The following is a 22,487-nucleotide window of genomic DNA, read 5'->3' as shown; positions in this document are numbered from 1 at the left end:
TGTATGTGTGTTTCAGGGGGCGGAGGAGTCAGTACCCCTTCTCTCACTCCCATCCGGTCCCAGGAAACTTCGGACCCCGGAGAACTCCAGGTAAAGGCCGCAAGAGTAAACCTCTGGCGGGGGCGGACCGACACCGCGTCCCACCTCCTGCCAGGCGGGCCGGTCGGCGCCAGCTCCAACTTCCACTGGCAACTCCCGGAGGTGGGGCGGGGCTAGGGGCGTGGCGGGCGCCGGGGGCGTGGCGGGGGCGTGGCGGGCGCCGGAACGGGAGGGGGGCGGTGGGCGGCGTGCGGGCGGCGGGCTGCGAGCGGCCGAGGCGACGCTCCCCGCTCGGGGTACCGGCACCGCACAGGTAAGGGCGGGGCGGAGGTCGCGCGTCTGTGGCCTGGCTCCTGTGCTCCGCGTTCCCTCACTCCAGGTGGGACCTGTGCCTAGCGCCCCCTTGGCCAGCGCGTCGCCGTCACTCCACGACTCCTCGGTCCCAGGCGGCACTCACGCCGGGGCTGTCTGAGGTTGTCCCAAGGCCCCCTCCGTGCCAGCGGACTTAAGCCTCGTCCTCCCCGCCCCGTGGTCACCCGGCTCGGGTTTGGGGGCAGCGCAGGGACAGCCCCCGCACCCCCGTGTGGGGTGCGAGGGCCGCCCCCTGGACCTCACCCAACCAACCTGGGGGACTGCCAGGAGGAGGTGACGCCTGCAGTGAGACCGGCATGGGCAAATGCCTGGTGGCTGGAACAGGATCCCATGTTTGGGAAACTCTGGGGACTGCGTGTGCCCGGACGGGGAGGGGCAGGAGAGCTGTGAGAGCCTGGGAGTGGGGTGGGGGTGGTGGGCTGTCTAGGAGGAGAAATTGGGAGCCATGGAGGGCCAGAAAAGGGGTGTGGGGGTGGGGGGGAGGCCCAAGTGGTGACTGAGGGGTCAGCTGTGACAGTTGAGTGCTGCCTCCCTGGGGCAGCCCCTTTCTGCTCTACTGCTGTGCTTGCTGGTTGTTTTAGGGAGCCTGGGCAGCCCAGAAAAAAGTCACCAAGCAAAACTTCCTTGCCTATCCTGACCAGGAAATACCAGAGTGGGTGCCATGACAGGGTGTGGCCCAGGGGCCTAAGAGGCCTTGGAGAGGGTAGGGGATGTCCCAGTGACCCTGCCTGAGAGCAACCTGGCTTGGACAGAGGCCGGGAATGCATGGGAGAGAGCAGGTCTGGCTACTGGTTAGATCGACACCGGGACAGGCAGCTGACTCACCTGGGCACGCCGAGACTAGCCAGTTCTGTCCTCACCCGCCCCACAGAGAGCACCAAGGCTGCCTGAGGAGGTAGGAGGCAGGGCCCTACTGGGAATTTGCTGTGTGCCCTGAGGCAAGTTGCCTAGCCTTTCTGAACTGCCTAGCTCAGGTGAGCCTGGTGGGACAGGGAGCCAGAGGCCTGGGTCAGACTGAGCCTTGCACGTGCTCTTCAGATAGTGTCTTGGTCCTCCAGTTCCTTTCTAGGCCTCAGTTTCTCCATATGTACCTCCTGTGCAGCCTGCCACTAAGGGACCTTAAACCTGGGTAGAGGGTAAGGAGGCCATGCCCTTGACCACAGCCGGGTGGGTTGGGGGTATGATGGGATTTGATCAGGGATTACTCCTGCTGGGTCCCTCTCATGTTATGGCTTAACACCTCCCTTCCACCCCCAAACACACTCATACCTGATACCTGGTCTGCTCCCTGCTCTCATACCCTTGGTTGCCTCCAGGATGAATTCCAAGCTCCCTAGCCAAGGAGTAGGGTCCCATGGTCAACACCAGGCCAGACCCCCAACCTCATCTACAACCTTTCCCCCCACCCACTACCTCACCAGTCATGCTTAACTTCTGGCCTGTCCTCTGGGCGATGTGCCTCAGTTCCCTAGGGGTGACATCCCTTTGGGGCCACAGATCTGGAAGGGTCCTAGAGTCGTGTCTGCCAGTCTGGGTCTATAAGACTCATCCTGAGGGGTCCAGGCAGCTTTGAGCCGGGAGGGAAGCAGAGGACCAGGTCTCCACACCCAGAGCAGCTCCCCGCACCTGTTTGTCCCTTCTAGGGAGGACTTACATAATTTGAAAGCTCTGATCTAATCAGACCCCCATTTCACAGAGGAGGTGACTGAGGCCTAGAGAGGAGCAGGGCTCTGGATAAGCTGGACCATGACCAGCACTGAGCAGTGGGGTCAGCAGGGAGTCCCTTGGGGGCTGCTGAGATGTGGGCCAAGGGTGCAGGCAGATAAGTAGGGAGGGGTAGCTGCCAGCCCTGCAGGGGGCCGGGGGGGTAGTCTGAGGTGGAGAGGGATAGAAAGCTCCATGTCCTGGGTCTGGCGTGGCTGGGGTGAGTCCCAGATCAGTGTGAGTGTGGGGCTGCTTGCTACTCAGGACCTCCCAGCCTCCGGCTGTTGACAGCAGGTCCACACTCGCCCTCATCCGGTTCCTATCCGCTGGCTTCGGAGGATGCTGGCTGCACCCTCTTCCTCTGCCTTTAGCCCATGTCCTCACCTCTCAGTTCAGACCCCGACTGACTGGCTGCCCACTGGGGATGGAAAAGTCAGCCCCCAAAGGGTCTTTCCATTCCATCCGTTTCTGGAGATAATGGGGGAGGGTCAGGCGGCCCCCACTTGCTGTACCCTGGCCCCAGGTTGGAGGATTTACAGGGCTGTCGCAGGGGCCCAGAGGGGCCCAGGGAGAAAGCAGGCCACAGCTGGGTGTCTAGCTGCTTCCCCTTCCTGCCTGTCCCTCCCGAGGCCTCGCCCTCCTGAAGCAGCAGCAGCAGGAAAGGTGGGGCAGGAATGCCGGGGCCTGGGCCCTTGGCCAGAGCTCTGAGGCGCCTGCCCCCCCTTCCCCAGAGTTGCAGGATTTGCCAGGGGCCTGAATGCCCTCTGGTGCCGCAGGGCTCGGGTTGGGAGGGATGAGACCCCTTCCTCTCTGCCCTTTTTGGGCTGTCTATGTTGCCTGCTCATTCCAGAAGCTTCCATTGTATCTCCCACCCCACCCACTCAGCTAACTGTGGAGCCTCAGAGTGTCAGAGCCAGGGAGAGGCAGTGTGAGGGTCTGGGGCTAAGAAACCCTCCAGCTCTCACCCCTGAGACGTCTGGTCAGGTCATTTGGGCAGATGAATTTTGCTTGGTGAGGGCATCCAGTGCTGGTGGGAGAGGGCTGTGTCTCTGGGAGGCTGTAGCCTGGCTGGGGGTGCGTGGGTGGGTGTCTTGGAGCCCAGGCCCCCTGCTCCCCCTGCCTCTCATCAGAAAGCCGCATTCCCAGGGGATCCCCTGCCTGCATGGTGGGCCCCTCACTCTGGGGTAAGAAGTCCATAGGCTGAAGCCCACCTGCCCACCCCTGCAGCCCCCCCCCCCTTTCTTCCAGGCACAGCAGGGTCAGCCGGGTTGAGGGGCAGGGGGGTCTAGCTGTTACCCACACTGACCTCACCCCCCCACTGCTCGGCACTGTCATCATGCCCACCTCTGCAAGTCTGACTCTGGGTCCTACCGCTTCCTTGCCCTGAGGTCCTCCATGGCTCCTCTGATGACCACTTAGGCCACTCTTACCCTCGGAGCCTGCACCCTCAGGCCCATGATCCTTTGCTCTCATGGTGTCCCACCTGCATGCTTTGTCCATCTCTCTGCCTCTTTATTTCTTGCCTATCTGTGATGGCTCCGGCAGGAGAGCACCTCCCTACTCCCCTAGACCTTTCCTTGCTTACGCAGCCCTTTGGGTGACAGGGGGTCCTCAGTCATGATCTTGAGAAAAAGGCTGGGTTCTTCTGACAGCGTGTCCTCGTTCCAAGAGACTCGGTGGAGGGGGAGTGAGGTCAGAGTGCCATTAGGTATTACTGTGAGCCCTTGGGAGCCATGGTGGATGTTTGAGCAGGGGAATGACTAGGCCAGAACTGGGCTTGAGGAGCACCTGCTTGGTCAGGTCCCTCAGCTGGGCCTGGGGGCAGAGCAGAACAGGGCAGGGGTCAGTGGCCTGTCCAGAAATTCCTCTTTGAGGCCGCCTGGGCCGATTGCTCACAGCTGTCATAGGTGGTCCTGGGCACACGGACGGAAGGCATGGCACTGACCCTGCTCTCGCTGGGGCCCTCACTCTTGCTTGTGCCCCTTTCACAGGCCCTGAGGGCAGTGCCCTGGCCATGTGCAGCCGGGAGGAGGAGGCCCTGCGGCGGCTGGAGGAGGTCTTCTCAGCTACCCTCGCCCGCATCAACAGCCTTGTCCTCCAGCCCCTGCTCGAAACCAGTGAGTCTTGGCTCTGCAGTGGCGAGGGTGGGGGACTCTGGAACCATCCTGGGGATCTGAGCCCTACCCTGTGAGACCTTCCGAGGCACAGCTTTCTCAGCCTCAAACGGGAGTGAGAACACTTGGTATCGGCATCCTCTGACAGGACTGGGGCTCTGCCTTTGGTCGCTGGCTATTCCCTTCTCTGAGGCATCCCCCGGGGCCAGACTGTGAACCCCTAGCCTAGACCCCGCTATACATAGAGTCAAAATCCCACCTCTTCCAGGGCACGGGCCTCATTCTCTGCTTGGATTCTCATCCCACTCTCACCTGGGCCATGACCCACTTGGGGGCTCACCTGTGAAGTGACCTTGGTCAGGTGCCTTCCACCTGGGGGCTCTGTCCGTGCTTCTGTGGGTACCAGCGGACCATGGGATCTTATGGACCCCATATCCCAGACCTGAGAAAGCCCAGAGTCTTGGGAGATTTAGTGTACTTGGTGCCCCCAGGTCATGAGTGCTGACCCTGTTTCGTGAGGGGGTGGATTGGTCCCCCCGCCCCTGATTCCTCAAGGGCACTGCCCCGCACTCTAGCCTGCCCGTCCCTGCTAAGCTCAGGGTGCCACACCGGCTTCCTCTCCTGTCCTAAGGACCCCAGCTGCAGCTCCTGGGCTACAGGGCGCCGCCCCCCTCACATTGCATTTGTGCTGCCCCCCCTTCCTCCAGCCCCAGAGCCCTCTGACCCCCAGGTCAGGGAGTGCCTGCGGCTCGTGCAGCAGCTGCACCAGAGCTCCCAGCGGCTCTGGGAGGTGACGGAGGAGAGCCTGCACTCGCTGCGGGAGCGGCTGGGCCATCACGACGCCGTGGGTCTGGAGTCCCTGCTGTTGCTGCGTGATGCTGACCGTGTCCTGCAGGTCCACGTGGAGTAAGGCAGCAAGGAAGGCTGGGGCATGAGGGCTCACCTGGCTTAGGTCAGGCTTAGGCCAAGGTCTGGGTTCAGTCTGGGATCAGGCTCTGCTGGGGTCGGCCTCAGGGCCTTGGGCTTCACCCCTGCCCCCGGGCACCGGCTCAGAGACCCCAGACCTGAGCCTTGGGGCCTCCCAGGGAAGAAAGACTAGATGGAATTATCTGGTCAGGGGCAGGGCTGCAGCCAATCAGTGGGTGGGATCCGGGGATGCTGGCAAGGCAGGGATTAGGGTGCGAAGCTGTGGGCTGGGCCTGCAGGCTGTCTCCTGTGCTGCCGGCAGGTACATCGAGTCCTACGCTAGCTGCGTGGCGGTGCAGGCCTTTCAGAAGGCAGCAAAGAAGAGGAGGTGAGCCCGGGATGCTGCAGGGTCCCTCTGCGTGGATGGGGGTGTCCGGGACAGAAGGTCAGGGAAGTCCCATCCCCAGAGCAGCGGGTGTCAGAGCCCGTGGTTCATCCTGGTTCTGACTGTTCCACACCGCTCCACACTGGAAGAGAGGGAGAGAAGCCTCTGGGGGCTGTAAGCACAGTCCAGACATCCAGTAGCCAGACTTTACCCTGGAAAGGGGAAAGAGGGGCCGTCCTGTTCAGGGAGGGTGCTTGGACTCAACAGTCCCTTCACACGGAGAAACTGCCATTGACTCTGCAATAGGGCGGCTGTATTAACCTGACGGGAGAGCCTTCTGGGGTCTGGGATTGCCCCTGGGATCTGGGGGCTCAGCTGGGGGATGGGGATGGCCGTGGGTTCAGGAATGGAGGAGGGGAGTGAAGGTGGTGTGAGTGGCCGTCCATCCACCCAGGGAGTTCTGGCGGGGCCAGCGCAAGGCCCTGGGGCAGCTCCTGTCGGGCGTGAGCTCCGAGGCCAAGGTGGGCACCGCACTGACCCAGGCCCTCCGCCAGCCGCTGGCCCATCACGTGCAGCAGTATGTGCTCCTTCTGCTGAGCCTCGGGGACAGTGTCACGGAGGTAGGTTGCAGGGGTGTGGGGGGGCGCGGGGCATGGAACGCTCACCAGGCCTGTTGCTTGTAGGGGAGCCAAAGGAGGAGGGAAGTAGGGCCCTGGCTCTGGGGACTCACCTTACTCGGTTTGAATAAGACCCAGCCACATGTTGGGGATCATGCAGTGTCCTGGGCCTGGCGGGGGGTGTTGACGGGGCCTGAGGTCTATGGCTGTGCCCTCGGGGGGCTGGCAGAGACCCAGGAGCAGATGGAAAGCCGTGTTACTGGATGTGAGGACCTCTGGCCCAGGCCCAGCGGTGCTCTGGAGCCCCTTCGCTCTGGCCTCGCCCTGAAGGAAGGGCTGGCAGGCAGAAAGGGACACACTTCGGCTTCGATCCAGACCTTCCGAGCAGCTGGGGCCAAGCCGGGGCTTGGGCAAGCATCACAGGGTGGGGGAGGCTCTGACGAGTCTCCCGTCTCCCCGACTCACCGGCTGCTCTGTGTCCCCGCAGCCTCATCCCGCTCGGGAGCTGGTGGTGCACGCGGCCACCCTCTTTGGGAACCTGCAGTCCTTCATGAGGCAGGCGCTGGACCAGGCCCTGGCCACGCAGGCTCTCTGGCACTCCCTGAGCAGCCGGCTGAGAGTGAGTTTAGGGCCCCATGCGTGGTCAGGGAAGGGGCCTGCTGGACTCACTGTGCCTCCATTTCCCCATCTGGGAGTGGGGGCGGGGGCCGAACCAGGTGGCTGGGACGTCTGTCCATCCAGCAGTCCTCAGGCGCTTGTGGAGCACCTCCCTGGTCAGGGGTCAGGCACCTGGTGAGCTGGCTCTGAGGAAGGGGAGTCAGAATTAATGCCACCAAATGATCCTATGGTGACATCACTGCCCGCTGCGGCATGTAGTGTCCCCGCTGGGGTGGAAAGCCCCCTGTGCCCTGGGAGGGTATGACAGGCCTGGGGCACAGGGTAGACAGTTAGGTGAGCAGGAGAGGGGACATGACTTGCCAGCGAGAGGCAGGGACTGCAGAGCCCCAGTGAGTGTTGTTGGGGGGCTTGGCGGGGGCAGTGGATTGAGGGGCGGTGGGCGTCAAAGCGAAGCTTCAAGACAGGCTGTGCTGCCCCTCCAGACCTTGGAGCCCCGGTGTCCGCCACCGAGCTGGGGGCCTCCAGGAGATGCTCAGATTGTGGGGGGCTGGCGCGCCTGGCAGAGGCAGGTGGAGGAGTGGGTACAGCCACCGGGAATGGGGGGTGCCTGAGTCCCTACCCCCCTGCTCTGCTCCCCAGGATGTGCTCTGCACCCCTGCGCGTCGACTGCTGCAGGACAGCCAAGACGTAGCCGTGACGGTCACCCCGCTGCGGGCAGAGCGTGTGCTGCTCTTCAACGATGCCCTCGTCTTGCTGCAGGTTTGGGGGATCTGACCAGAGGTCCTGGGGCCGCAGCAGGGGTCTGGGGTCTGGCCGAGAAGCGGGATGGAGATAGCTGGCAGCAAGGGAGAACTCAGGCTCCCCGGGTTTGGGGGTGGGGAGGATGGGGAGCCGAGAGGCTGGCAGGCCGGGGTGGGGGCGGAGGGTAGAGTCATTCCTGCAGGAGGGGGACGCTGTGGGGCAAGGCTGCTCCAGGTGTGTCCCAGCCTCAGCGCTTGCCGACTGGCATCCCTGCTAAATATTCCCTCGGTTTCCTCCTCTGCAAAATGCTTGGGAGTGAGTTTGTCCTTCTGTGGATGCCAGACAACTCTTCGTTCTCTTCCTGGGTGGCTCTTGGTGGCTGGGAGGGCTGGATAAAACCTCAGGGCACACAAGAGGCTTCTAGAGAAGAGTGCCATGTGGGAGCAGTGCCTAGGATTCTGGATATCACAGGCCGGGGGTTTGGGATTGCTCCCTGGCCCGTAACCTTGACTGTGCCTAGCTCCCCCTGAACTCAGACTGCCCTTGTGTTAGCCAGAGCACTGTCTTCTTTGTCCCCTCTGAATGTCAGTCTGGGACTCCCCTGCACATAGGAAGGCTGAGGCCTGGCAGGGAGGCTACCTGCCCAGACCCGTGTCTCCTGAAATCTGGTTCTGGGGTTCTGATTCACTTTGGACTCCCCTCTACTCCCGACTTCGCTGTCTGTGCTCCAGATACACTGATGACATGTCACTTACATGCTCTGTGCCCTTTCCTACCTCTGGACCTTTGCATGTCCTGTGCCGGGCCCGCCCTTGTCCCTGCCTGTGTCTGGCCCCCTCCTCCTGCCCTTTGGTCCTGGGCCTGAACCCCCTTTACCTCCTGGGGCAGTGAGGCAGTGATCAGCCTGCCTAGGCCAGGCAGGAGGTCGCTGCATGCATGAAATCTTTTTTAGAGGAAGGGATGTTCATCAGTTCTCAGAGCAGGGACTGCTTTCCAGGTAGAGGAAGCAGCATGAGCCAAGGGTCAGATTGAGGGGGACTAGGGGAGGCTTGAGATGGTGTGAGTGTGGCAGGGCCATGGCGTCTTGGTATGGAGGGGGCGAGGAGTGGGGACCTGGGAGCCAGGAGTGGTCTGTGTGGTCTCAGGGGTCTGGCTCAGCAGCGAGGTCCCCATCCCCCAGACGGTAGGAGCCTGAGAGGTTTCTAGCAGGGGCCGATGGTATCCGAGCTGTGGACATGATGGAGCAGGATGTGTGGGGGGTGGGGGAGGCTGCTCCCGAGGTCCCCTCCAGCCCTCAGATGGGAAGGGAGACGGAGGAGCTGCCCTGGAGGTGGGGACCAGTCTCAGTGCTGGGTACGCTGGACTGAGCAGCCAGGGGCACTCAGTGGTGTGGCCGCAGGTCAGTGCCTGGAGCAAGCCTGGGCCAGATCAGTAGGGGAGCGTCTGAGCTGGGCCCTGGGTGACCCGGTGCCCCATCTTCTTCCAGGGTCACAGTGTCCACACCTTTGATCTGAAGCTGGTGTGGGTGGATCCTGGGCAGGACGGGTGAGCAGCCCCCTCCAATGACACCCTGGGCCTTCTGTCCCTCCACCCTCATGAAACTGCCCGCACCCCAGGGCTGGGGCCTCCCGGAACAACCTCCCGGACAGAGCGGGGGCCTACTCGTCACCTCCATCTGTCTAGGTGCACCTTTCAACTCCTCACACCCGAGGACAAGCTCTCCTTTTGCTCTAAGAACGCTCAGGACCTGGTGAGTGTGGGTGGGCTGTGAATCGGGGCAGTGGGGGGAGAGGAGTGAGGGGAGATACCAGGAGGGGCGGGGGAGGGCACAGGTATGGCACCCTGGAGGCTCCCTGCGAGTGGCCAGGCCTCTGGGGTCATGGTCAGAGGGCGGCGGTGGTCAGCCTGGGGTCAAGCATCAAAATGCCACAGAGCCCAGGGCATTTTCCCCCATGAAGCCGGGATTGGGGCCTGTGCGGGTCCTGGTGGTTCTGTGTGGCCCCTCTGGGCAGACCCTGAAACCGCACAAGAGGAGCTCAGGTCTGGATGCGGGGCCCTCGGGTGCAGCATGGGGCGGTGGGAGTTCCCCCAAGTGCCTGAATGGGTCGGGGGTGGTGGAGGCGGTACTATCTGGAGCTACCCTGCAAGGCTTCCTAGAGGGGCCACTGGCACAGCAGGGACCTCTCCTGTGTCTCCCCTGTCCCCACCAGATGGTCTGGCAGTGGAAAGTGACTCAGGCTGTGTGCCAGGCCCTACGTGGGAAGAAGGACTTCCCTGTGCTGGGGACAGGCCTGGAGCCCTCCGAGCCCCCCGCCTGCCGCTGCGTGGCATACACCTTCCGTGCTGAGGGCCGGCTCTGTCAGGCCACCTACGAGGGCGAGTGGTGTCGGGGCAGGCCCCATGGCAGGTGAGCGACCGGGGCTCCTCCTGGGAGTTAGAGGGGCGGACAGGACCCAATCACCTCCGGCCACCACCAAAGGCTCTTCCTTCCTACATGCGTCAGTCAACTCTGTTTGTCCCCTATTCTGTCTTAACACGCCGTCGGACAGGACCTGGCCCATAGTAGGTCTGTGCCACGTGGAGTGTTGATGCTGGTGATGAGCCCCGGGCATGTGGGACATGTGGGACAGACTGTAGGTCTGCAGTTGCTGTTCTCAGGAGGGCGGAGGGATAATTTTCATGTCCCTGTGACACTAGCTGGTGATGGAAATGGTTGGCAGACCTCCTGTCTTTATGAGAACACGTCGGGGGAGCGTTAACTGCCCATTCTGTAGGTGCAGGAACTGAGGCCAGAGACTGGTATGACTTGCCCAAGGCCTTAGAGCAGGTTGTAGGGTGAGTTCAGCTTCAGCCACAGGTCTGTGTGACCCCACGAGCAGGAGGGCTTTGGGAGCACATGTGCTCCCGCTCCCCGACCCCCAGGCCACAGCTGGGAAAGCCGAGGCCCAGAAAGCAGAAGGGACTTGCTCAGGTGATGCTCACAAGCATGTTAGTCTCTGAGACCTTGCCTACTTCCAGAAGGGGCTCGAGGAGACAAATGAACAAAACACAACAAACAAACAAGCAAACAAACAAAACCCAGAAAACACGAGGCCATATCAGAAGAGGAGAGGAGGGTGCTAGAAACCACTGACGAGCGTTTGACTTAAGCTTAAAGTTTAGCTTGGACCTTCCTGTTGATCAAGGGGGAAAAGGGAACCTGGATGTTTCTAGAGCCCTCCCTGTGGGGTGTGGTGAGTGTGCTGGCGGCTGCTGGGGCCGTTGTGTGGGCCGTTGTGTCAGGAGTCAAGAAGGGTCAGAGAAGAAGGCTGGGTGGGGGCAGAGAGTCCGCTCCGGGGGGAACCTCTGAGGGAGCCCGCGATGGAGGTCAGCCAGGGGGCCTGTGTTTGTTGAAGGGTAGGCCTGGCAGGACTGATATGCGTGGACCTCAACTGTCTTGCAGGGGCACCCTGAGGTGGCCAGATGGCCGGAATCACGTGGGGAGCTTTTGCCAAGGCCTGGAGCATGGGTAAGGCGGGGGGTGGGCAGACAGGTGGCTTTCGTCCTCGCTACCGTCCCCAGCCTGGCCCCATCCTCGATTCCCAGACCTCAGGCAGGAACTTAAGGCCATTTGGTCCAGCTCCCCTTAGGGCACAGAAGGGAAAGCCCGGGGCGGGGGGCATGGAGGGCGTGGTTGGGGCGGGAAGGTGCTCCGGGGATGCGTGAGGGGTAGGGACAGGGGTGTCCTGAGAGTGGCCCTTGGGAAGTAAAGATTCCTGAGCACCTAGGAGATTCTCCCCGTCGTGTGAGAAGGCCCCTCGGAGGCAGGGACACTCCGGGGCAGCGTGGAGGGGTGCCGTGGTGTCCTGGGTCAAGGGGACAGCCAGGTGCTGACGGTGCTCCCCACGCACCCACACTGGCAGCTTCGGCATCCGCCTGGTGCCTCAGGCCTCTGAGGACAAGTTTGACTGTTACAAGTGCCACTGGCGGGAAGGCAGCATGTGCGGCTACGGCATCTGTGAGTAAGTGTCCCTCGGCCGGGTGGCAGGGCAGGTGCGAGGGGCGGCCGCATGCCCCGGGCTGAGCTCGGGGAGGCCGGGCCAGCTTTGGTGACCCTCCGCAGGTACGGCACCGACGAGGTGTACAAAGGCTACTTCTGGGCAGGCCTGCGGCACGGATTTGGGGTCCTCGAGAGCGCCCCGCAGGCCCCACAGCCCTGCAGGTACACGGGCCACTGGGAGAAGGGCCAGCGGAGCGGGTATGGCATCGAAGAGGACAGCGACAGGTGAGCACTCCGCTGCCACCCTGCTGGGGGAGGGCAGGCTTAGAGCTAGACCCCCACACAGACCGGGGTGCCTCAGGGTGCAGCACTGTCGTCAGAGGGTCAGGTCCATTTGTCCCCCCAGAGCCCCCCCCGAAACCCCTCACTTCCTGTCCACAACCTTGGTTGATGCTGAATCTCAGAATGAGGGGGCCCTGAGCTCGCTGACCAAGAAGCGTCCCCGGTCTGGCCCCTCCTTGCACTGTCCGGGAAGAGTTTCTGAGCCCTGGTCTAGTCCATGTAGGGACCACAGCCCTTCCTGGCTCTCTGGGCTGTGAGACAAAGCCCAAGGCCCTCAGCCTGGCATTCAAGGCTTGCCTGTTTCTCTGGCCTCACCCCTGCCATGCCACCGTTGCACCCTGCCAGACTTCTAGACCACCAGACGCCCCCTCGTACATTGTTTCAGTTGTAGGCTCCTACCTCCGTGACTTTGCTTTCCATCTGCCCTTCCTGCCACCGCTTCCAAGAAGCCTGCCAGGATACCCTCCCCCAGGCAGGCTCCCTTCTCCTCCACCCTCTTTTCCTCTTGGAGGTCTTGACCTCTCTCACCCCGAGCGTGAGTTGAGTGGGTTCAGGCGATGTCATTGCTCCTTACCTGCTCTCCACCCTCATCCCAATCCCAACCACACTGGCAGAGCACACAGAAGTGCCCGGGAACGATTCTGACCCCACTCTGGCTCCTCTCCAGGGGGGAACGCTATATCGGCATGTGGCAGGCTGACCAGCGCCATGGCCCGGGGGTCATGGTCACACAGGCTGGTGTCTGCTACCAGGGGACCTTCCAAGCGGACAAGATGGTGGTGAGTGGGGTGACCCATGTGTGCCCTGAGCTACTCTCTCCCTGCACTGGTGCTGCATTCTGGAGCCCCCCTGCTCTCAGGGCCCCGATGTTGAGCAGAGGCTGGGCAGGGGTGGGTGGGGCAGGAAGCTGGGTTTCTAGGTGCTGGAGGAAGCCAGAGCCTCAGCAGGAATGCAGTTCTGCCAGCCCCTGACGCTGGCCTTGGCCCTCCCAGCCTCAGTTTCCCCATCAGCAACTCAGGTTCGCTACTTCCTGTAAACACTCAGGGAAATTAGCAAGGATGAAGTGCACGGGGACGGTGATACCAGCCGCCTCTGCAACGGACACGTAGACACCCCTGCCTGGAGGCCTGGCTCTGGGCTCAGCTCCCGGTACAACCTCACAGGACCCTCCCAGTAACCCTGTGGATCGTTTCACTGTCCCCAGCGAATGAATGACACATATGAGGCTCAGAGAGGTCAGAGAACCTACCTGGTGTCACATTCTATCGAGTGGCAGGGCTGAGCCTCGCTCCTAGGTCTCCTGAGCCCTGGCACACCTGCAGCCGCCTCCTGCCTCACCCACACCTGGCCATGTGCTTCAGCACATAGGAAGGCTCTGGCCTGGGGATTTTTATTGTTGTTCTGGATTGTGCTTTGGCTTGGGCTCCACTTTGTTCTGGAAAGGATTGAAGGAGGAAGAAACTATAAGAATAGACATATTAAAGATTCAAGTAGGACACAATTTATACCCCGCTGGGCCCTGAGCTTCCTGGCAGCCAGTGCAACAAGGGAGCCTATTCAGCTCCACTGTCCCTGAGGGTCAGTGCCAGGGGAGTGGGGTTGGCTGAGGAGAAGCCCAGCACTTCCTGAGCCATCAGTGGGGAAGGAAGGGCCCCCAAGAGAGAGCTGGAGCCAAGTCCCAGGCAGTCATTCAGAGGAACGCAGGAATGAGGTCTGTGGGGCTGGTGCTCAGCACTCAGAGGGCCAAGGGCTGGCACCCACCTCAGTACAGTGCTGGGGGGTGTGACAGGGCTCAGGACTGTTCTGCCCCCGGGGTTGATGCCTACTTCCTGTCTTCCTGCCGTCCCTCCCCACTCCCAGTCTCCTGGCCCTTCCCTTGCTCCTACTCCTGCTTCCGTCCCTAGGGCCCCGGGATCCTCCTCTCTGAAGATGACTCCTTATATGAAGGCACCTTCACCAGGGACCTGACCCTTGTGGGGAAGGTGAGGACCACTGAGACCCATTCCACCCCCACCAAGGTCTTGGGTGGACCCTGTAATCTCCCCACTCGGACCCAGGGCTGAGGGTGTAGGCAGTGGGTGGGGAAGGTAGGGGAGGGCCTCTCTCGTCTCCATGGCATCCGGTGGGCACCATGATGCCCTCCTGCTGTGGAGCTGTGATTCGATCCTGATGGGAGGCAAGAGGGGACAGGTGTACAGGGTGCTGGTAGCTGGGCTCTGTCTCCCGAGAGGCCCCTGGGTCGGAATCCACCCCTTCTACCGGCATCAGTGCCTTGGGCAGGGGCTCCTGGAGTAACTGTCCTTCCGCATGGTCCTGAGCTGACCAAGCAGAAGACAGTTGGGCCCTCCTTGGGCCTTTGGAAATGTGGGGGCTGTTTCAGTCTCCTAATGACTGGGGGGCACTGTGGCATCAAAGTGGGGAGGCCAGGAGTGCTTGGAATGGGACAGCCCAGGCAGCAGGACCCTTCCCAGGGCCAATACAGCTCATGCCTTCCCCAGGCCTCTTCCTACTTCTGGACTTACCCCGTGTCCCGCCCTTCCCCATGTCCCACAGTAGTTGTTCTCCTGACCTGATAGTCCCTCCCTCACTCCCTCTCAGTCTCCCACCTTTGAGGTGAGCTCCTGGGCCATTGGTACAACTCCTGATCGGGGGCTCCTGCAGGTGTGGATGATTAGGAACCCCCAGGGTGGGGCCAGTGGAACGGATGGTGGGAAGGCGACCTGTCAGTCCCTAGCCTCTGTGACCCAGGATGGACAGGCACGAGGCTTGTCATGATTGGAGGGAAGGGCAGCTGGACGGACAGACAGGTGTCCCTGCCTCCTTTCCCTGGTTTGCAGGGCAAGGTCACCTTCCCCAACGGCTTCACCCTGGAGGGCTCTTTTGGCAGTGGGGCAGGGAAAGGACTGCATACCCAGGGAGTGCTGGACACGGCTGCCTTCCCGCCAGATCCAAGCAGCACCCGAAAGAGGTGAGAGCCTGACCCGGCCCCCGGCCTGTGCATTCTGGAGTGTGTGTGTGTGTGTGTGTGCGTGTGTGCGCGCTTGAGCGTGTGTATGTGTGTGTGTGCACCGTGCATGTGCATGTGTCTGTGTCTGTGTCTATGTCTCCAGCCCCAGGACTTGGGCCTTACCAGAGGAGCTTTTCTGTACTCCCTCTTAGCTCTTTGGAGAGTTCAGCGGACTCAGGTCACACAGCCCTCGAGTCAGAGACTCCCGGGATCAAGGGCTACGGCATAACTTCACACACCACAAAACCAGAGAAAAATATTATGCAGAGACTGCTTAGACCCTGCTTTTTTTTTTTTTTTTTTTTCTGGGAAGGGTACATGGCCGTTTGTAAACACAGCACACATAAGCAAGAATAAAATGGAAATAAAAGTATGAGTTGAACTTAAAGGAAGGGATGGGACAAGTAAGTCCTGTGATAGTGATGACTGAGTGTGAGCCTGGCTCTGAGTTCCCTGGCAGCCAAGGTAAAGAAGGCAACTTGCTAAGTGGTCTTACTGTCGCTATCATGGGGTCTTTGAGAAGGGGATTGACTTTTTCCCCACGGGGACAGAGTTTCTTCCTTGGAAAACTAGTTCAGATGGTGACTTGGACCATGTCTGTTGAGGTACGGATGGTATTTCTGATGGTCCCAGGCAGCATTGCAGGTGTGGGGAGGGAGTAGAGTTGATTACTAGACCCACTGTCCTTAACATGCTTCTCCCTGACAGCAGGAGCTGGGAGTAGACGGCAAACCTCAAAAGCATGGCCAAGCCTGGGTGGGGTGCAGATGTAGGAAAATCTGTGAACCTGACATGGGAAGGTGGGGCTCTATTGGGCACACACATGGCCAGACCCCCAGGCCTGCTGGTCAAGACAGGATCAAGCTCAGGAAGGAACCAGGTGTGGTGACACGGAGCGTGGGCTCTCTCGCAGGAGGATCCGGGACTTCGGGCCGTGTTCTCTCTTAGTCCAAGAACCTGCTGTCTGGACTTGGCCTCCAGCTCTCCAGATCTCTCTGTCTCCTTTCCATGGCTCTGTATGTCCCTTTCTTCTCCACTGTGGAGTAGATTCTCTCTCCCTTTCTCTGCCTCTCCTTTCTTCTCCTGGAGGCTTGGAGGTCAGCACCCCCCAGTCCACCTACCATTCCTGGGCCCTGGCTCGGGCCCAGGCGGGATGTCCCCACCTTTTCAAGGGCCTGGACGGGGTCCTGCCCACTACAGCCCCATTCCTACCCCCCCCCACTGCCTCTGTTGCAGGCAGCTAGGTGTGGGTGCCTTCCCCGTGGAGAGCCGCTGGCAGGGGGTCTATGGTCCCTTCCGGGACTTCATTAGTGCCGGCTGCCCTGGGGACGAGCAGGAGGCCCTGCTGGGCTTCCATGTACAGAACTCGAGGGAGCTGCGCAAATCCCAGGAGTACCTGTGCTGTGAGAGGTAGGTGCATTTGCGCGTGCGTGTGTGTGTGCATGGGGGGTACCTGCTTGTATGTGTGTGTGTGTGTGCATATGCATGCACAGGGAGGCACCCACGGCATCCAGAGAACCAGGGCGAGCATTCGTGGGGCTCTGGGTAGGCTGGAAGGAAGGTCTCCTGGAGGGGGCAGGCCGTGGCCCACGGGTAGGTGAGAGACATGTGTGCCCGGTGCCCCAGGACCCAGCCCGAGGCCTGTGCAGGCAGAATGGAGGACGTCCTGGACGAGCTCTTGCTGCACCGGGAGCCCAGGGCCCTGCGGGAGTGCCTCGGGAAGGTGAGGGCTCTGGGGGAGTGGGGGAGGAGGTCTGAGGGGAGGGAGGTCATCTCACTGCCCCTTGTGCTGTCTGGATGGCCCAGGCCTGTGAACCCCTTCTCCTTTGAGGGTCTCAGTGCTCCCATCTAGGAAATGGGAGCAGCCTTGGGAGCCTTGCTGGGGCATGCTTTGCTCCAGCTCCTGGCGGCGAACACCTCTCTATTGCCTTTGCACCTGCCAGGCTCTGAGCAGCTCACTGCACCCCTTGGGCAAGCTGCTGCGGACGCTGATGCTGACCTTCCAGGCCACGTATGCGGGCATCGGGGCCAACAAGCACCTGCAGACGCTGGCCCAGGAGGAGGTGAAGCAGCACGCGAGGGAGCTCTGGGCTGCCTACAGGTGAGCTGCATGGTCCCTGGGGACGACCACAGCCCGGTCTGTGAGCACAGGCAGGTACAGCTCCGCCGTTCCCTGAGGTCGGGTGCTCAGCCTAGCCTCCCTGGGCAGGAATGGTGCTTCTGGATCGAGAAAGAACCAGAGAGTGTGTTGGTCAGTGTTCTACTGGCGAGCAAAGGGGTTAGAAGGTAGGAGATTATAGCAAGGACTGCCTGTAGCCAGAGTCCAAGCCTAGACCAGGCACTGGGCTGACCCCTGACCCCAGGGGAGCTCTCAACCTCCGTGGGCTGAGCCTCCCTCTGGACTCACACCCCATCTCCAGTCTGGGCTGAGTCGAGACCCCGTCTGTTATTACAAATGGGGGCCCCAGATGTTGCAATTCCAGCATTCTGGGGCTGAGGTCTTGTGCTCCCAGCTTCCTAAGTACAGAGGTCTGGGAGGCTGGGCTCCTCATGCCCCATGGCTCTGGGAGGCAGAGCTTGCCACCCTGGGCTTTGGTGACTCGAGCTCTGTGGGAAGTGGCAGCTCTGCAGCCCATGTCATCCGTTTGCAGGGGTCTGCTGCAGGTGGCCTTACGACGCAAGGGCCAGGCTCCAGAGGAGGACGAGGATCCGGAGGCAAGGTGACCGCTCCTGTGGGGTGTGCAGGGTCCCCGCCCTGGGGGTAGCCAGGCTCAGGACCAGGGAGGCTGCCCACGTTCGCTTCTGGAGCCTCCCTTGGGGCATTGGGGGTGCTTCCGGGGAAGTGTTGTGGGTTCATGCTACTGACCGATGTTCGTTCAGCATCTGAGGGGGTGCTTCTAGGGAAGTGTTGTGGGTTCATGCTACTGACCGATGTTCGTTCAGCATCTGAGGATTGGAATGCCCCATGACCTCGTCATTGGGTCATGTGGGCAGGGCCCCCACCGTGAGGTATCAGGTGCATCTTTGTTGTAAAGTTCCTGTCCCAGCCTCCTCTCTATGGTGCCCACCACCCCAGGTGCCCTCTCCCCCCTACATGCAGATAGGGAAGCTGAGGCCTGGCAGGGGCCAAGCCCGAGGCCACACAGAGTGGGAGTGAAGTGCATCATTAAATCTGTCTCCTGTCCTCCAAGACCAGAGCTTATAGTTTGCCTTCTGATTTCAGGCCCAGAGATCCCAGTCAGGGAGGCCTGTGGCTGCATTGCCGGAGACATGGGAGATTGGGTTAGGTAGAACATCCCCCATGGAGTGCTAGGAAGCCCAGAAAACGAAGAGGCAGCCCTGGACCAGCATGTCATGGCTGCTGAGTGCTTTGCTGCGTCTCTTGTCTAGCCGGGGCCTGGGTTTTGCTTTCGATCACATGGGGATCAAACCCTGCCCCAGCCGCCATAGCGGTTCTTGGCATCCAGCGAGAGGATCTGGGGCCATGGATTTCAACCAAGGGAGTGAATCACTGAGAACGGACTTCGGAAGCATTTTCTAGGGAATGGAGGAGACAGGGACGCTGTTTGCTGTGGGACAAGGAGCTCTGTGGGCTTTTTGAGGGGCAGGCCAAGTAGGAATCCCTCCCCCCGGGGCCCACCCTGCCGGCCCCAACCTGTTCTGCTGCTGTCACTCAGGGACCTGCAGGTGCATGGCCTCGTGCTGCCGCTTATGCTGCCCAGCTTCTACTCGGAGCTCTTCACTCTCTACCTGCTTCTCCACGAGTCGGAGGATAGTCTCTACAGCCAGGGCATTGCCAACCTGAGCCTCTTCCCTGACACAAAGCTGCTCGAGTTCCTAGATGTGCAGAAGTAAGCCTTCCCTCCTTGCCATGTTTGCTGGGGCCCATGTGCACAGAGGGTACACACAGAGTTCAATGGTCTTTAGCAGAAAAGGGGGTGGTGTTCATTGGCTCACATACCCATGAACTTCTAGCTTTATGCTAGTGTTGCTAGCTTCAGGTGTGGCTGGATCTAGCTGCTGAACTATCTAGTGAAGGGAAGCAACTTCTCTTTTTCTCTTGATGTATCTCCGGCTCCCATTTATGGTGCCAGACATGGGACATGGTACCAGCCACTCAAGGTTTATACTCCACCAGCTCTGTCCCCCACTATGCCCCAGGGAGCCTGTGTCCCCTTCCTAACAGCTCCAGCAGGACCCCTGAAGTCCCTCACTGGCTTGTCTCGGTGTGTGAGACTGCCCCTAAATGCTGTCTGTGGCCCACATAGGCCAATCTACTTCCCTATCTACTACGGGGGCTGGAGTGAGGTGTCCTGTTCCCAGCAACTGGACTGAGAGTCGGGGAGGGGAGCTCCTGAAGGGGAAACTGAGGACTGTTCTGGGAGCAAGGCCCTTTTACCCTCAGTTGCTAAAACATCCTTTCTCCTCAGTACCCCTTCTGATCTCCTGATGCTACGGGTGACCACCTGCCTGACAGAGGGCATGGGTGCTCTCTCTCCCCCCACACCCGGTGGTCCCTTGTCACACAGCTGTGATGTTTCCCACCCACCTGAAACCCCGTTTCCCCTTCCATCGCGAATGTCTCCTGCAACCGAATAGCCACCAGCCCAGAGGGCTGGGTGCCAGCAGCTTCCCTAGTGTCTCTTCCTCCCCACCTCCTCCTGCCTCCTCTCTGCTGCTTCCTCCACGCTGGCCTCTCCGCTCCATTGTCTCCCCAAGTCCCTGCCCTGTGCTGTGTCCTGTGGTACCCACGTCCCTCCCCATTCACCAGCCTGTCTCGGCTCACAAAGCCTCCAGAACAGTCTCTTCCACTGTCATTCTCCGGTCCAAGCCCTGGGACTTTGCTCACAGGGTCCCTTGGCCTGCAGCACTGCCCCTCACCCCTCTGTTAAGTTTTGGGGTGGTGTCTTCCCCAGGAATCTCTCCCATTCTCCCCTTGCCCTGACCTCCATGCAAGCACTCGGAGAGGCCATCGTGGACCCCTGTCCTGTGCTCAGCCCTGCTGGGGGACACGGTGTACAGGGAATGTGCCCCCTGACCTCAGACCCTGCCCCCTCCTCCTCGTAAAGGCTCTTTGTCACTCTTGTTTCATTTCAGGCACCTGTGGCCCCTCAAGGACCTCACGCTGACAACCAATCAGGTGAGAAGGTGGGTCCGTTACCTGCCCCAGGAAGGGGGAGGCCTGAGCGTTGAGCAGGGCCCGCAGAGCCTGCTCACCCTCCGCCTTCCTGCTGCAGAGGGGCCCAGGCAGTGCTGGCCAACAGGTGTGGGGGACACCCACCTTTCTGGGTTGTTCTGATCTCCTGGGTGGGTGAGGGGACGGCCGCTGGCACCCCCCACAGGCGGGTGAAGATCCAGGCTCCGCCCCTCTTCCTGGCTGTACTGCTGTGGGCAGAGTACTTGTCTCTGAGCCTCAGTTCCCCCACGGGTGAGAGTACTCTCTGCTGCGGGGTTGGTGCTCCCTCATGAGAGTGTTGGGAGGGGGCGGTGGGCCACTACACACCAGGTTGTGGCCCTCCAGGTGTGCGTGCTTGGTCAGCAGCAGCTGGGAAGCTGTTAGAACAGCAGATTCTTGGACCACCCCCACCCCTGACCCAGACGTACTGAGTCAAACTCAAAGCGGACCTGAACTCTGTGTTTCAAGTCCTTGGGTTGAGAGCCGCTGACTTAGGGACCCACCCCCAGTGGCTCCCAGTGGCCATTGGGATCATTATCTTCCTTCCCAACCCCTGGAGACCATTATCCCACTTTATAGTTGAGTAAACTGAGGCTCACAGTGGCGTTGTGACTTGCCCTAGGCCACTCAACCCTCGGGGCGGGGCTGTCCTGGAGCCAGTGATGGGAACTGTGGGTGGTGAGAGCTCTGACTCTGGGAGGGAGGGGCTGACAGGCCTGGGGGGACCCTGACCTCATTGTCTGTTCCCCCTGCCCCCCACCACTGTAGAGACTTTCCCTGGTCAGGGACAAGTGCTTCCTGTCAGCCACTGAATGTCTGCAGAAGATCATGTGAGTTCACGCCCTGGGCAGGGGAGGGGGAGTGGGGACAGGAGTGTGGGGGCCCCTGGTTGGGGCTGAACATGAGGGCCCCTGCCACAGCACTACGGTGGATCCCCGGGAGAAGCTGGAGGTGCTGGAGAAGACATATGGGGAGATTGAGGCCACTGTGTCGCGTGTGCTGGGCCAGGAGCACAAGCTGCCCATGGACGACCTGTTACCCCTGCTTATCTATGTGGTGTCACGTGCCCGGTGAGCCCCAGCCTGGGGGAGGGGCGCTGAGGGGTGGGCTACCGGAGGACCCCATCCCATCCTGCAGAGAAACCCCACCTAGGGTCCCGTGGGGGCCAGGAGCAGAACGGGGACCGCAGCCCAGGTAGCCAGCCATCTGGGCCAGCGCTCCGTCCCCGGCTGCTTGGGGCCTGTCGCTGGGATGGGCCTCTTTCTCCCTCTCACTGTGGGGCTGGGTATTCTCCAGAATCCAGCACCTGGGAGCCGAGATCCACCTGATTCGTGACATGATGGACCCCATCCACACAGGAGGCTTGTATGACTTCTTGCTCACAGCCCTGGAGGTGAGGGACTGAGCTCTTGGACAGAGGCAAAAATAATCTGGCCCGTGGGGCAGACGCCTTCCCTGCCCTGGACAGTGTTGTAGGGATGACCCCAGATTCACTGCTCGTATGTGCTTCTGTGGGGAGGGCCCCACAGGGTCCCTGGTCCTGCCCTTGTTAAAGGGGCTGGGGAAGGGCTCCTACTTCATCCCAGCCCTTGGGTCCCTGGGACCTCCGGCATGTTCCAGGCTGTTCCAGGCTGCCTCCCTGAGCATAACAGGAGAGGGGAGGCCCCCTTCCTTGCAGACCATGGCAGAGGCTGAATTGGAGTCGGGGTGGTCCAGGCCGGGGAGATGGGTGCATCCCAGTATTGGGCCGTTTTTGCATGGGGCCAGGGGCAGGCAGGCCAGCTCCCCATCAGCCTGGCCTCTTTCCCAACAGTCCTGTTACGAGCACATCCAGAAGGAAGACATGCACCGCTTTCCTGGCCGCTGGGACTCCAAGGAGCTCTGGTAGCTGGGCCGGCCCGGGCCCACTGCAGAGCGGAGAGGGGCCGCCGCGGACATCCCTGGGGAGGAAGCAAGGCCAGGGCCTCATCACCCGCAGAGCAGACGGCAGACTGGAGGTGGCTCTCAGAGGAGACGAGCTATTAGTGTCTCCCGAGGAGATACGGCTGCTACCACCCCTGAGCACTGATGGCAATGACACTGGAGCCGGGGGCTTCCCCTCCCCCTCGCCCTGCCGCTAGGTCAGTCTCAAGGATGACCTCCTGGACCTGCCTCGACTCACAGGTTTTTTGCCAACCAAGCCTCCCCAGCCTCAGTGTTGTTGTCTGTGTCCCAGTGGCCCAGACGGTCTGTGACGGACCTTCTGCGCATCTTGCTGGATTCTGGAGTCCTTCTGGAAGTTTGCCATTAGTCTGCTGGGCTGATTTCCTCCCATCATTGTCGGTGTTGTTCCCTGTTTCTCCACTCTCGGTCCGAGGCTCCAGGTGGCTAGTGACCGCTCTGTGTATTAGAATTCTTGTCCACGAGCGGCCTCCTGGGGACCTGCCTCTTTCCTGACTCTGTCCCAGGGCAGAGCTGGCCTCTCGGGAGGCAAGGGAGAACAGAGTC

General features: G+C 61.1%; 1 protein-coding gene across 5 annotated transcripts; it reads left to right on the top strand.

Annotated features, from left to right (window-relative positions):
- On the top strand, positions 1-22,313 carry ALS2CL (ALS2 C-terminal like). Of its 5 annotated transcripts, XM_059389569.1 has the most exons (27): positions 1,331-1,385; positions 1,470-1,547; positions 4,107-4,232; positions 4,937-5,135; positions 5,458-5,523; positions 5,975-6,140; positions 6,625-6,756; positions 7,395-7,514; positions 8,983-9,041; positions 9,180-9,246; positions 9,707-9,903; positions 10,939-11,004; positions 11,399-11,497; positions 11,599-11,760; positions 12,485-12,596; positions 13,722-13,799; positions 14,655-14,785; positions 16,061-16,234; positions 16,451-16,547; positions 16,768-16,925; positions 17,476-17,544; positions 18,502-18,675; positions 19,922-19,964; positions 20,769-20,830; positions 20,921-21,070; positions 21,297-21,393; positions 21,814-22,313. In XM_059389569.1, the coding sequence occupies exons 3-27, from the start codon at positions 4,130-4,132 to the stop codon at positions 21,886-21,888; spliced, it is 2,856 nt and encodes a 951-aa protein (XP_059245552.1). In that variant the 5' UTR covers positions 1,331-1,385; positions 1,470-1,547; positions 4,107-4,129; the 3' UTR covers positions 21,889-22,313. The 5 variants fall into 5 exon arrangements, 4 of the variants coding, with proteins under 4 accessions (XP_059245550.1, XP_059245551.1, XP_059245553.1 ...); XR_009402349.1 differs by lacking the exons at positions 1,331-1,385; positions 1,470-1,547 and adding an exon at positions 1-90 and having other exon boundaries at positions 19,922-19,972; positions 21,814-21,901; XM_059389567.1 differs by lacking the exons at positions 1,331-1,385; positions 1,470-1,547 and adding an exon at positions 2-90.
- The last annotated feature ends 174 nt before the right edge of the window (positions 22,314-22,487 follow it).

Source organism: Mustela nigripes, chromosome 2 (assembly GCF_022355385.1).
Source record: "Mustela nigripes isolate SB6536 chromosome 2, MUSNIG.SB6536, whole genome shotgun sequence".
In the NCBI taxonomy this organism is placed as follows: Eukaryota; Metazoa; Chordata; class Mammalia; order Carnivora; family Mustelidae; genus Mustela; species Mustela nigripes.
The sequence above is the reverse complement of the archived record's forward strand: the minus strand, read 5'-3'. Positions and strand labels throughout refer to the sequence as shown.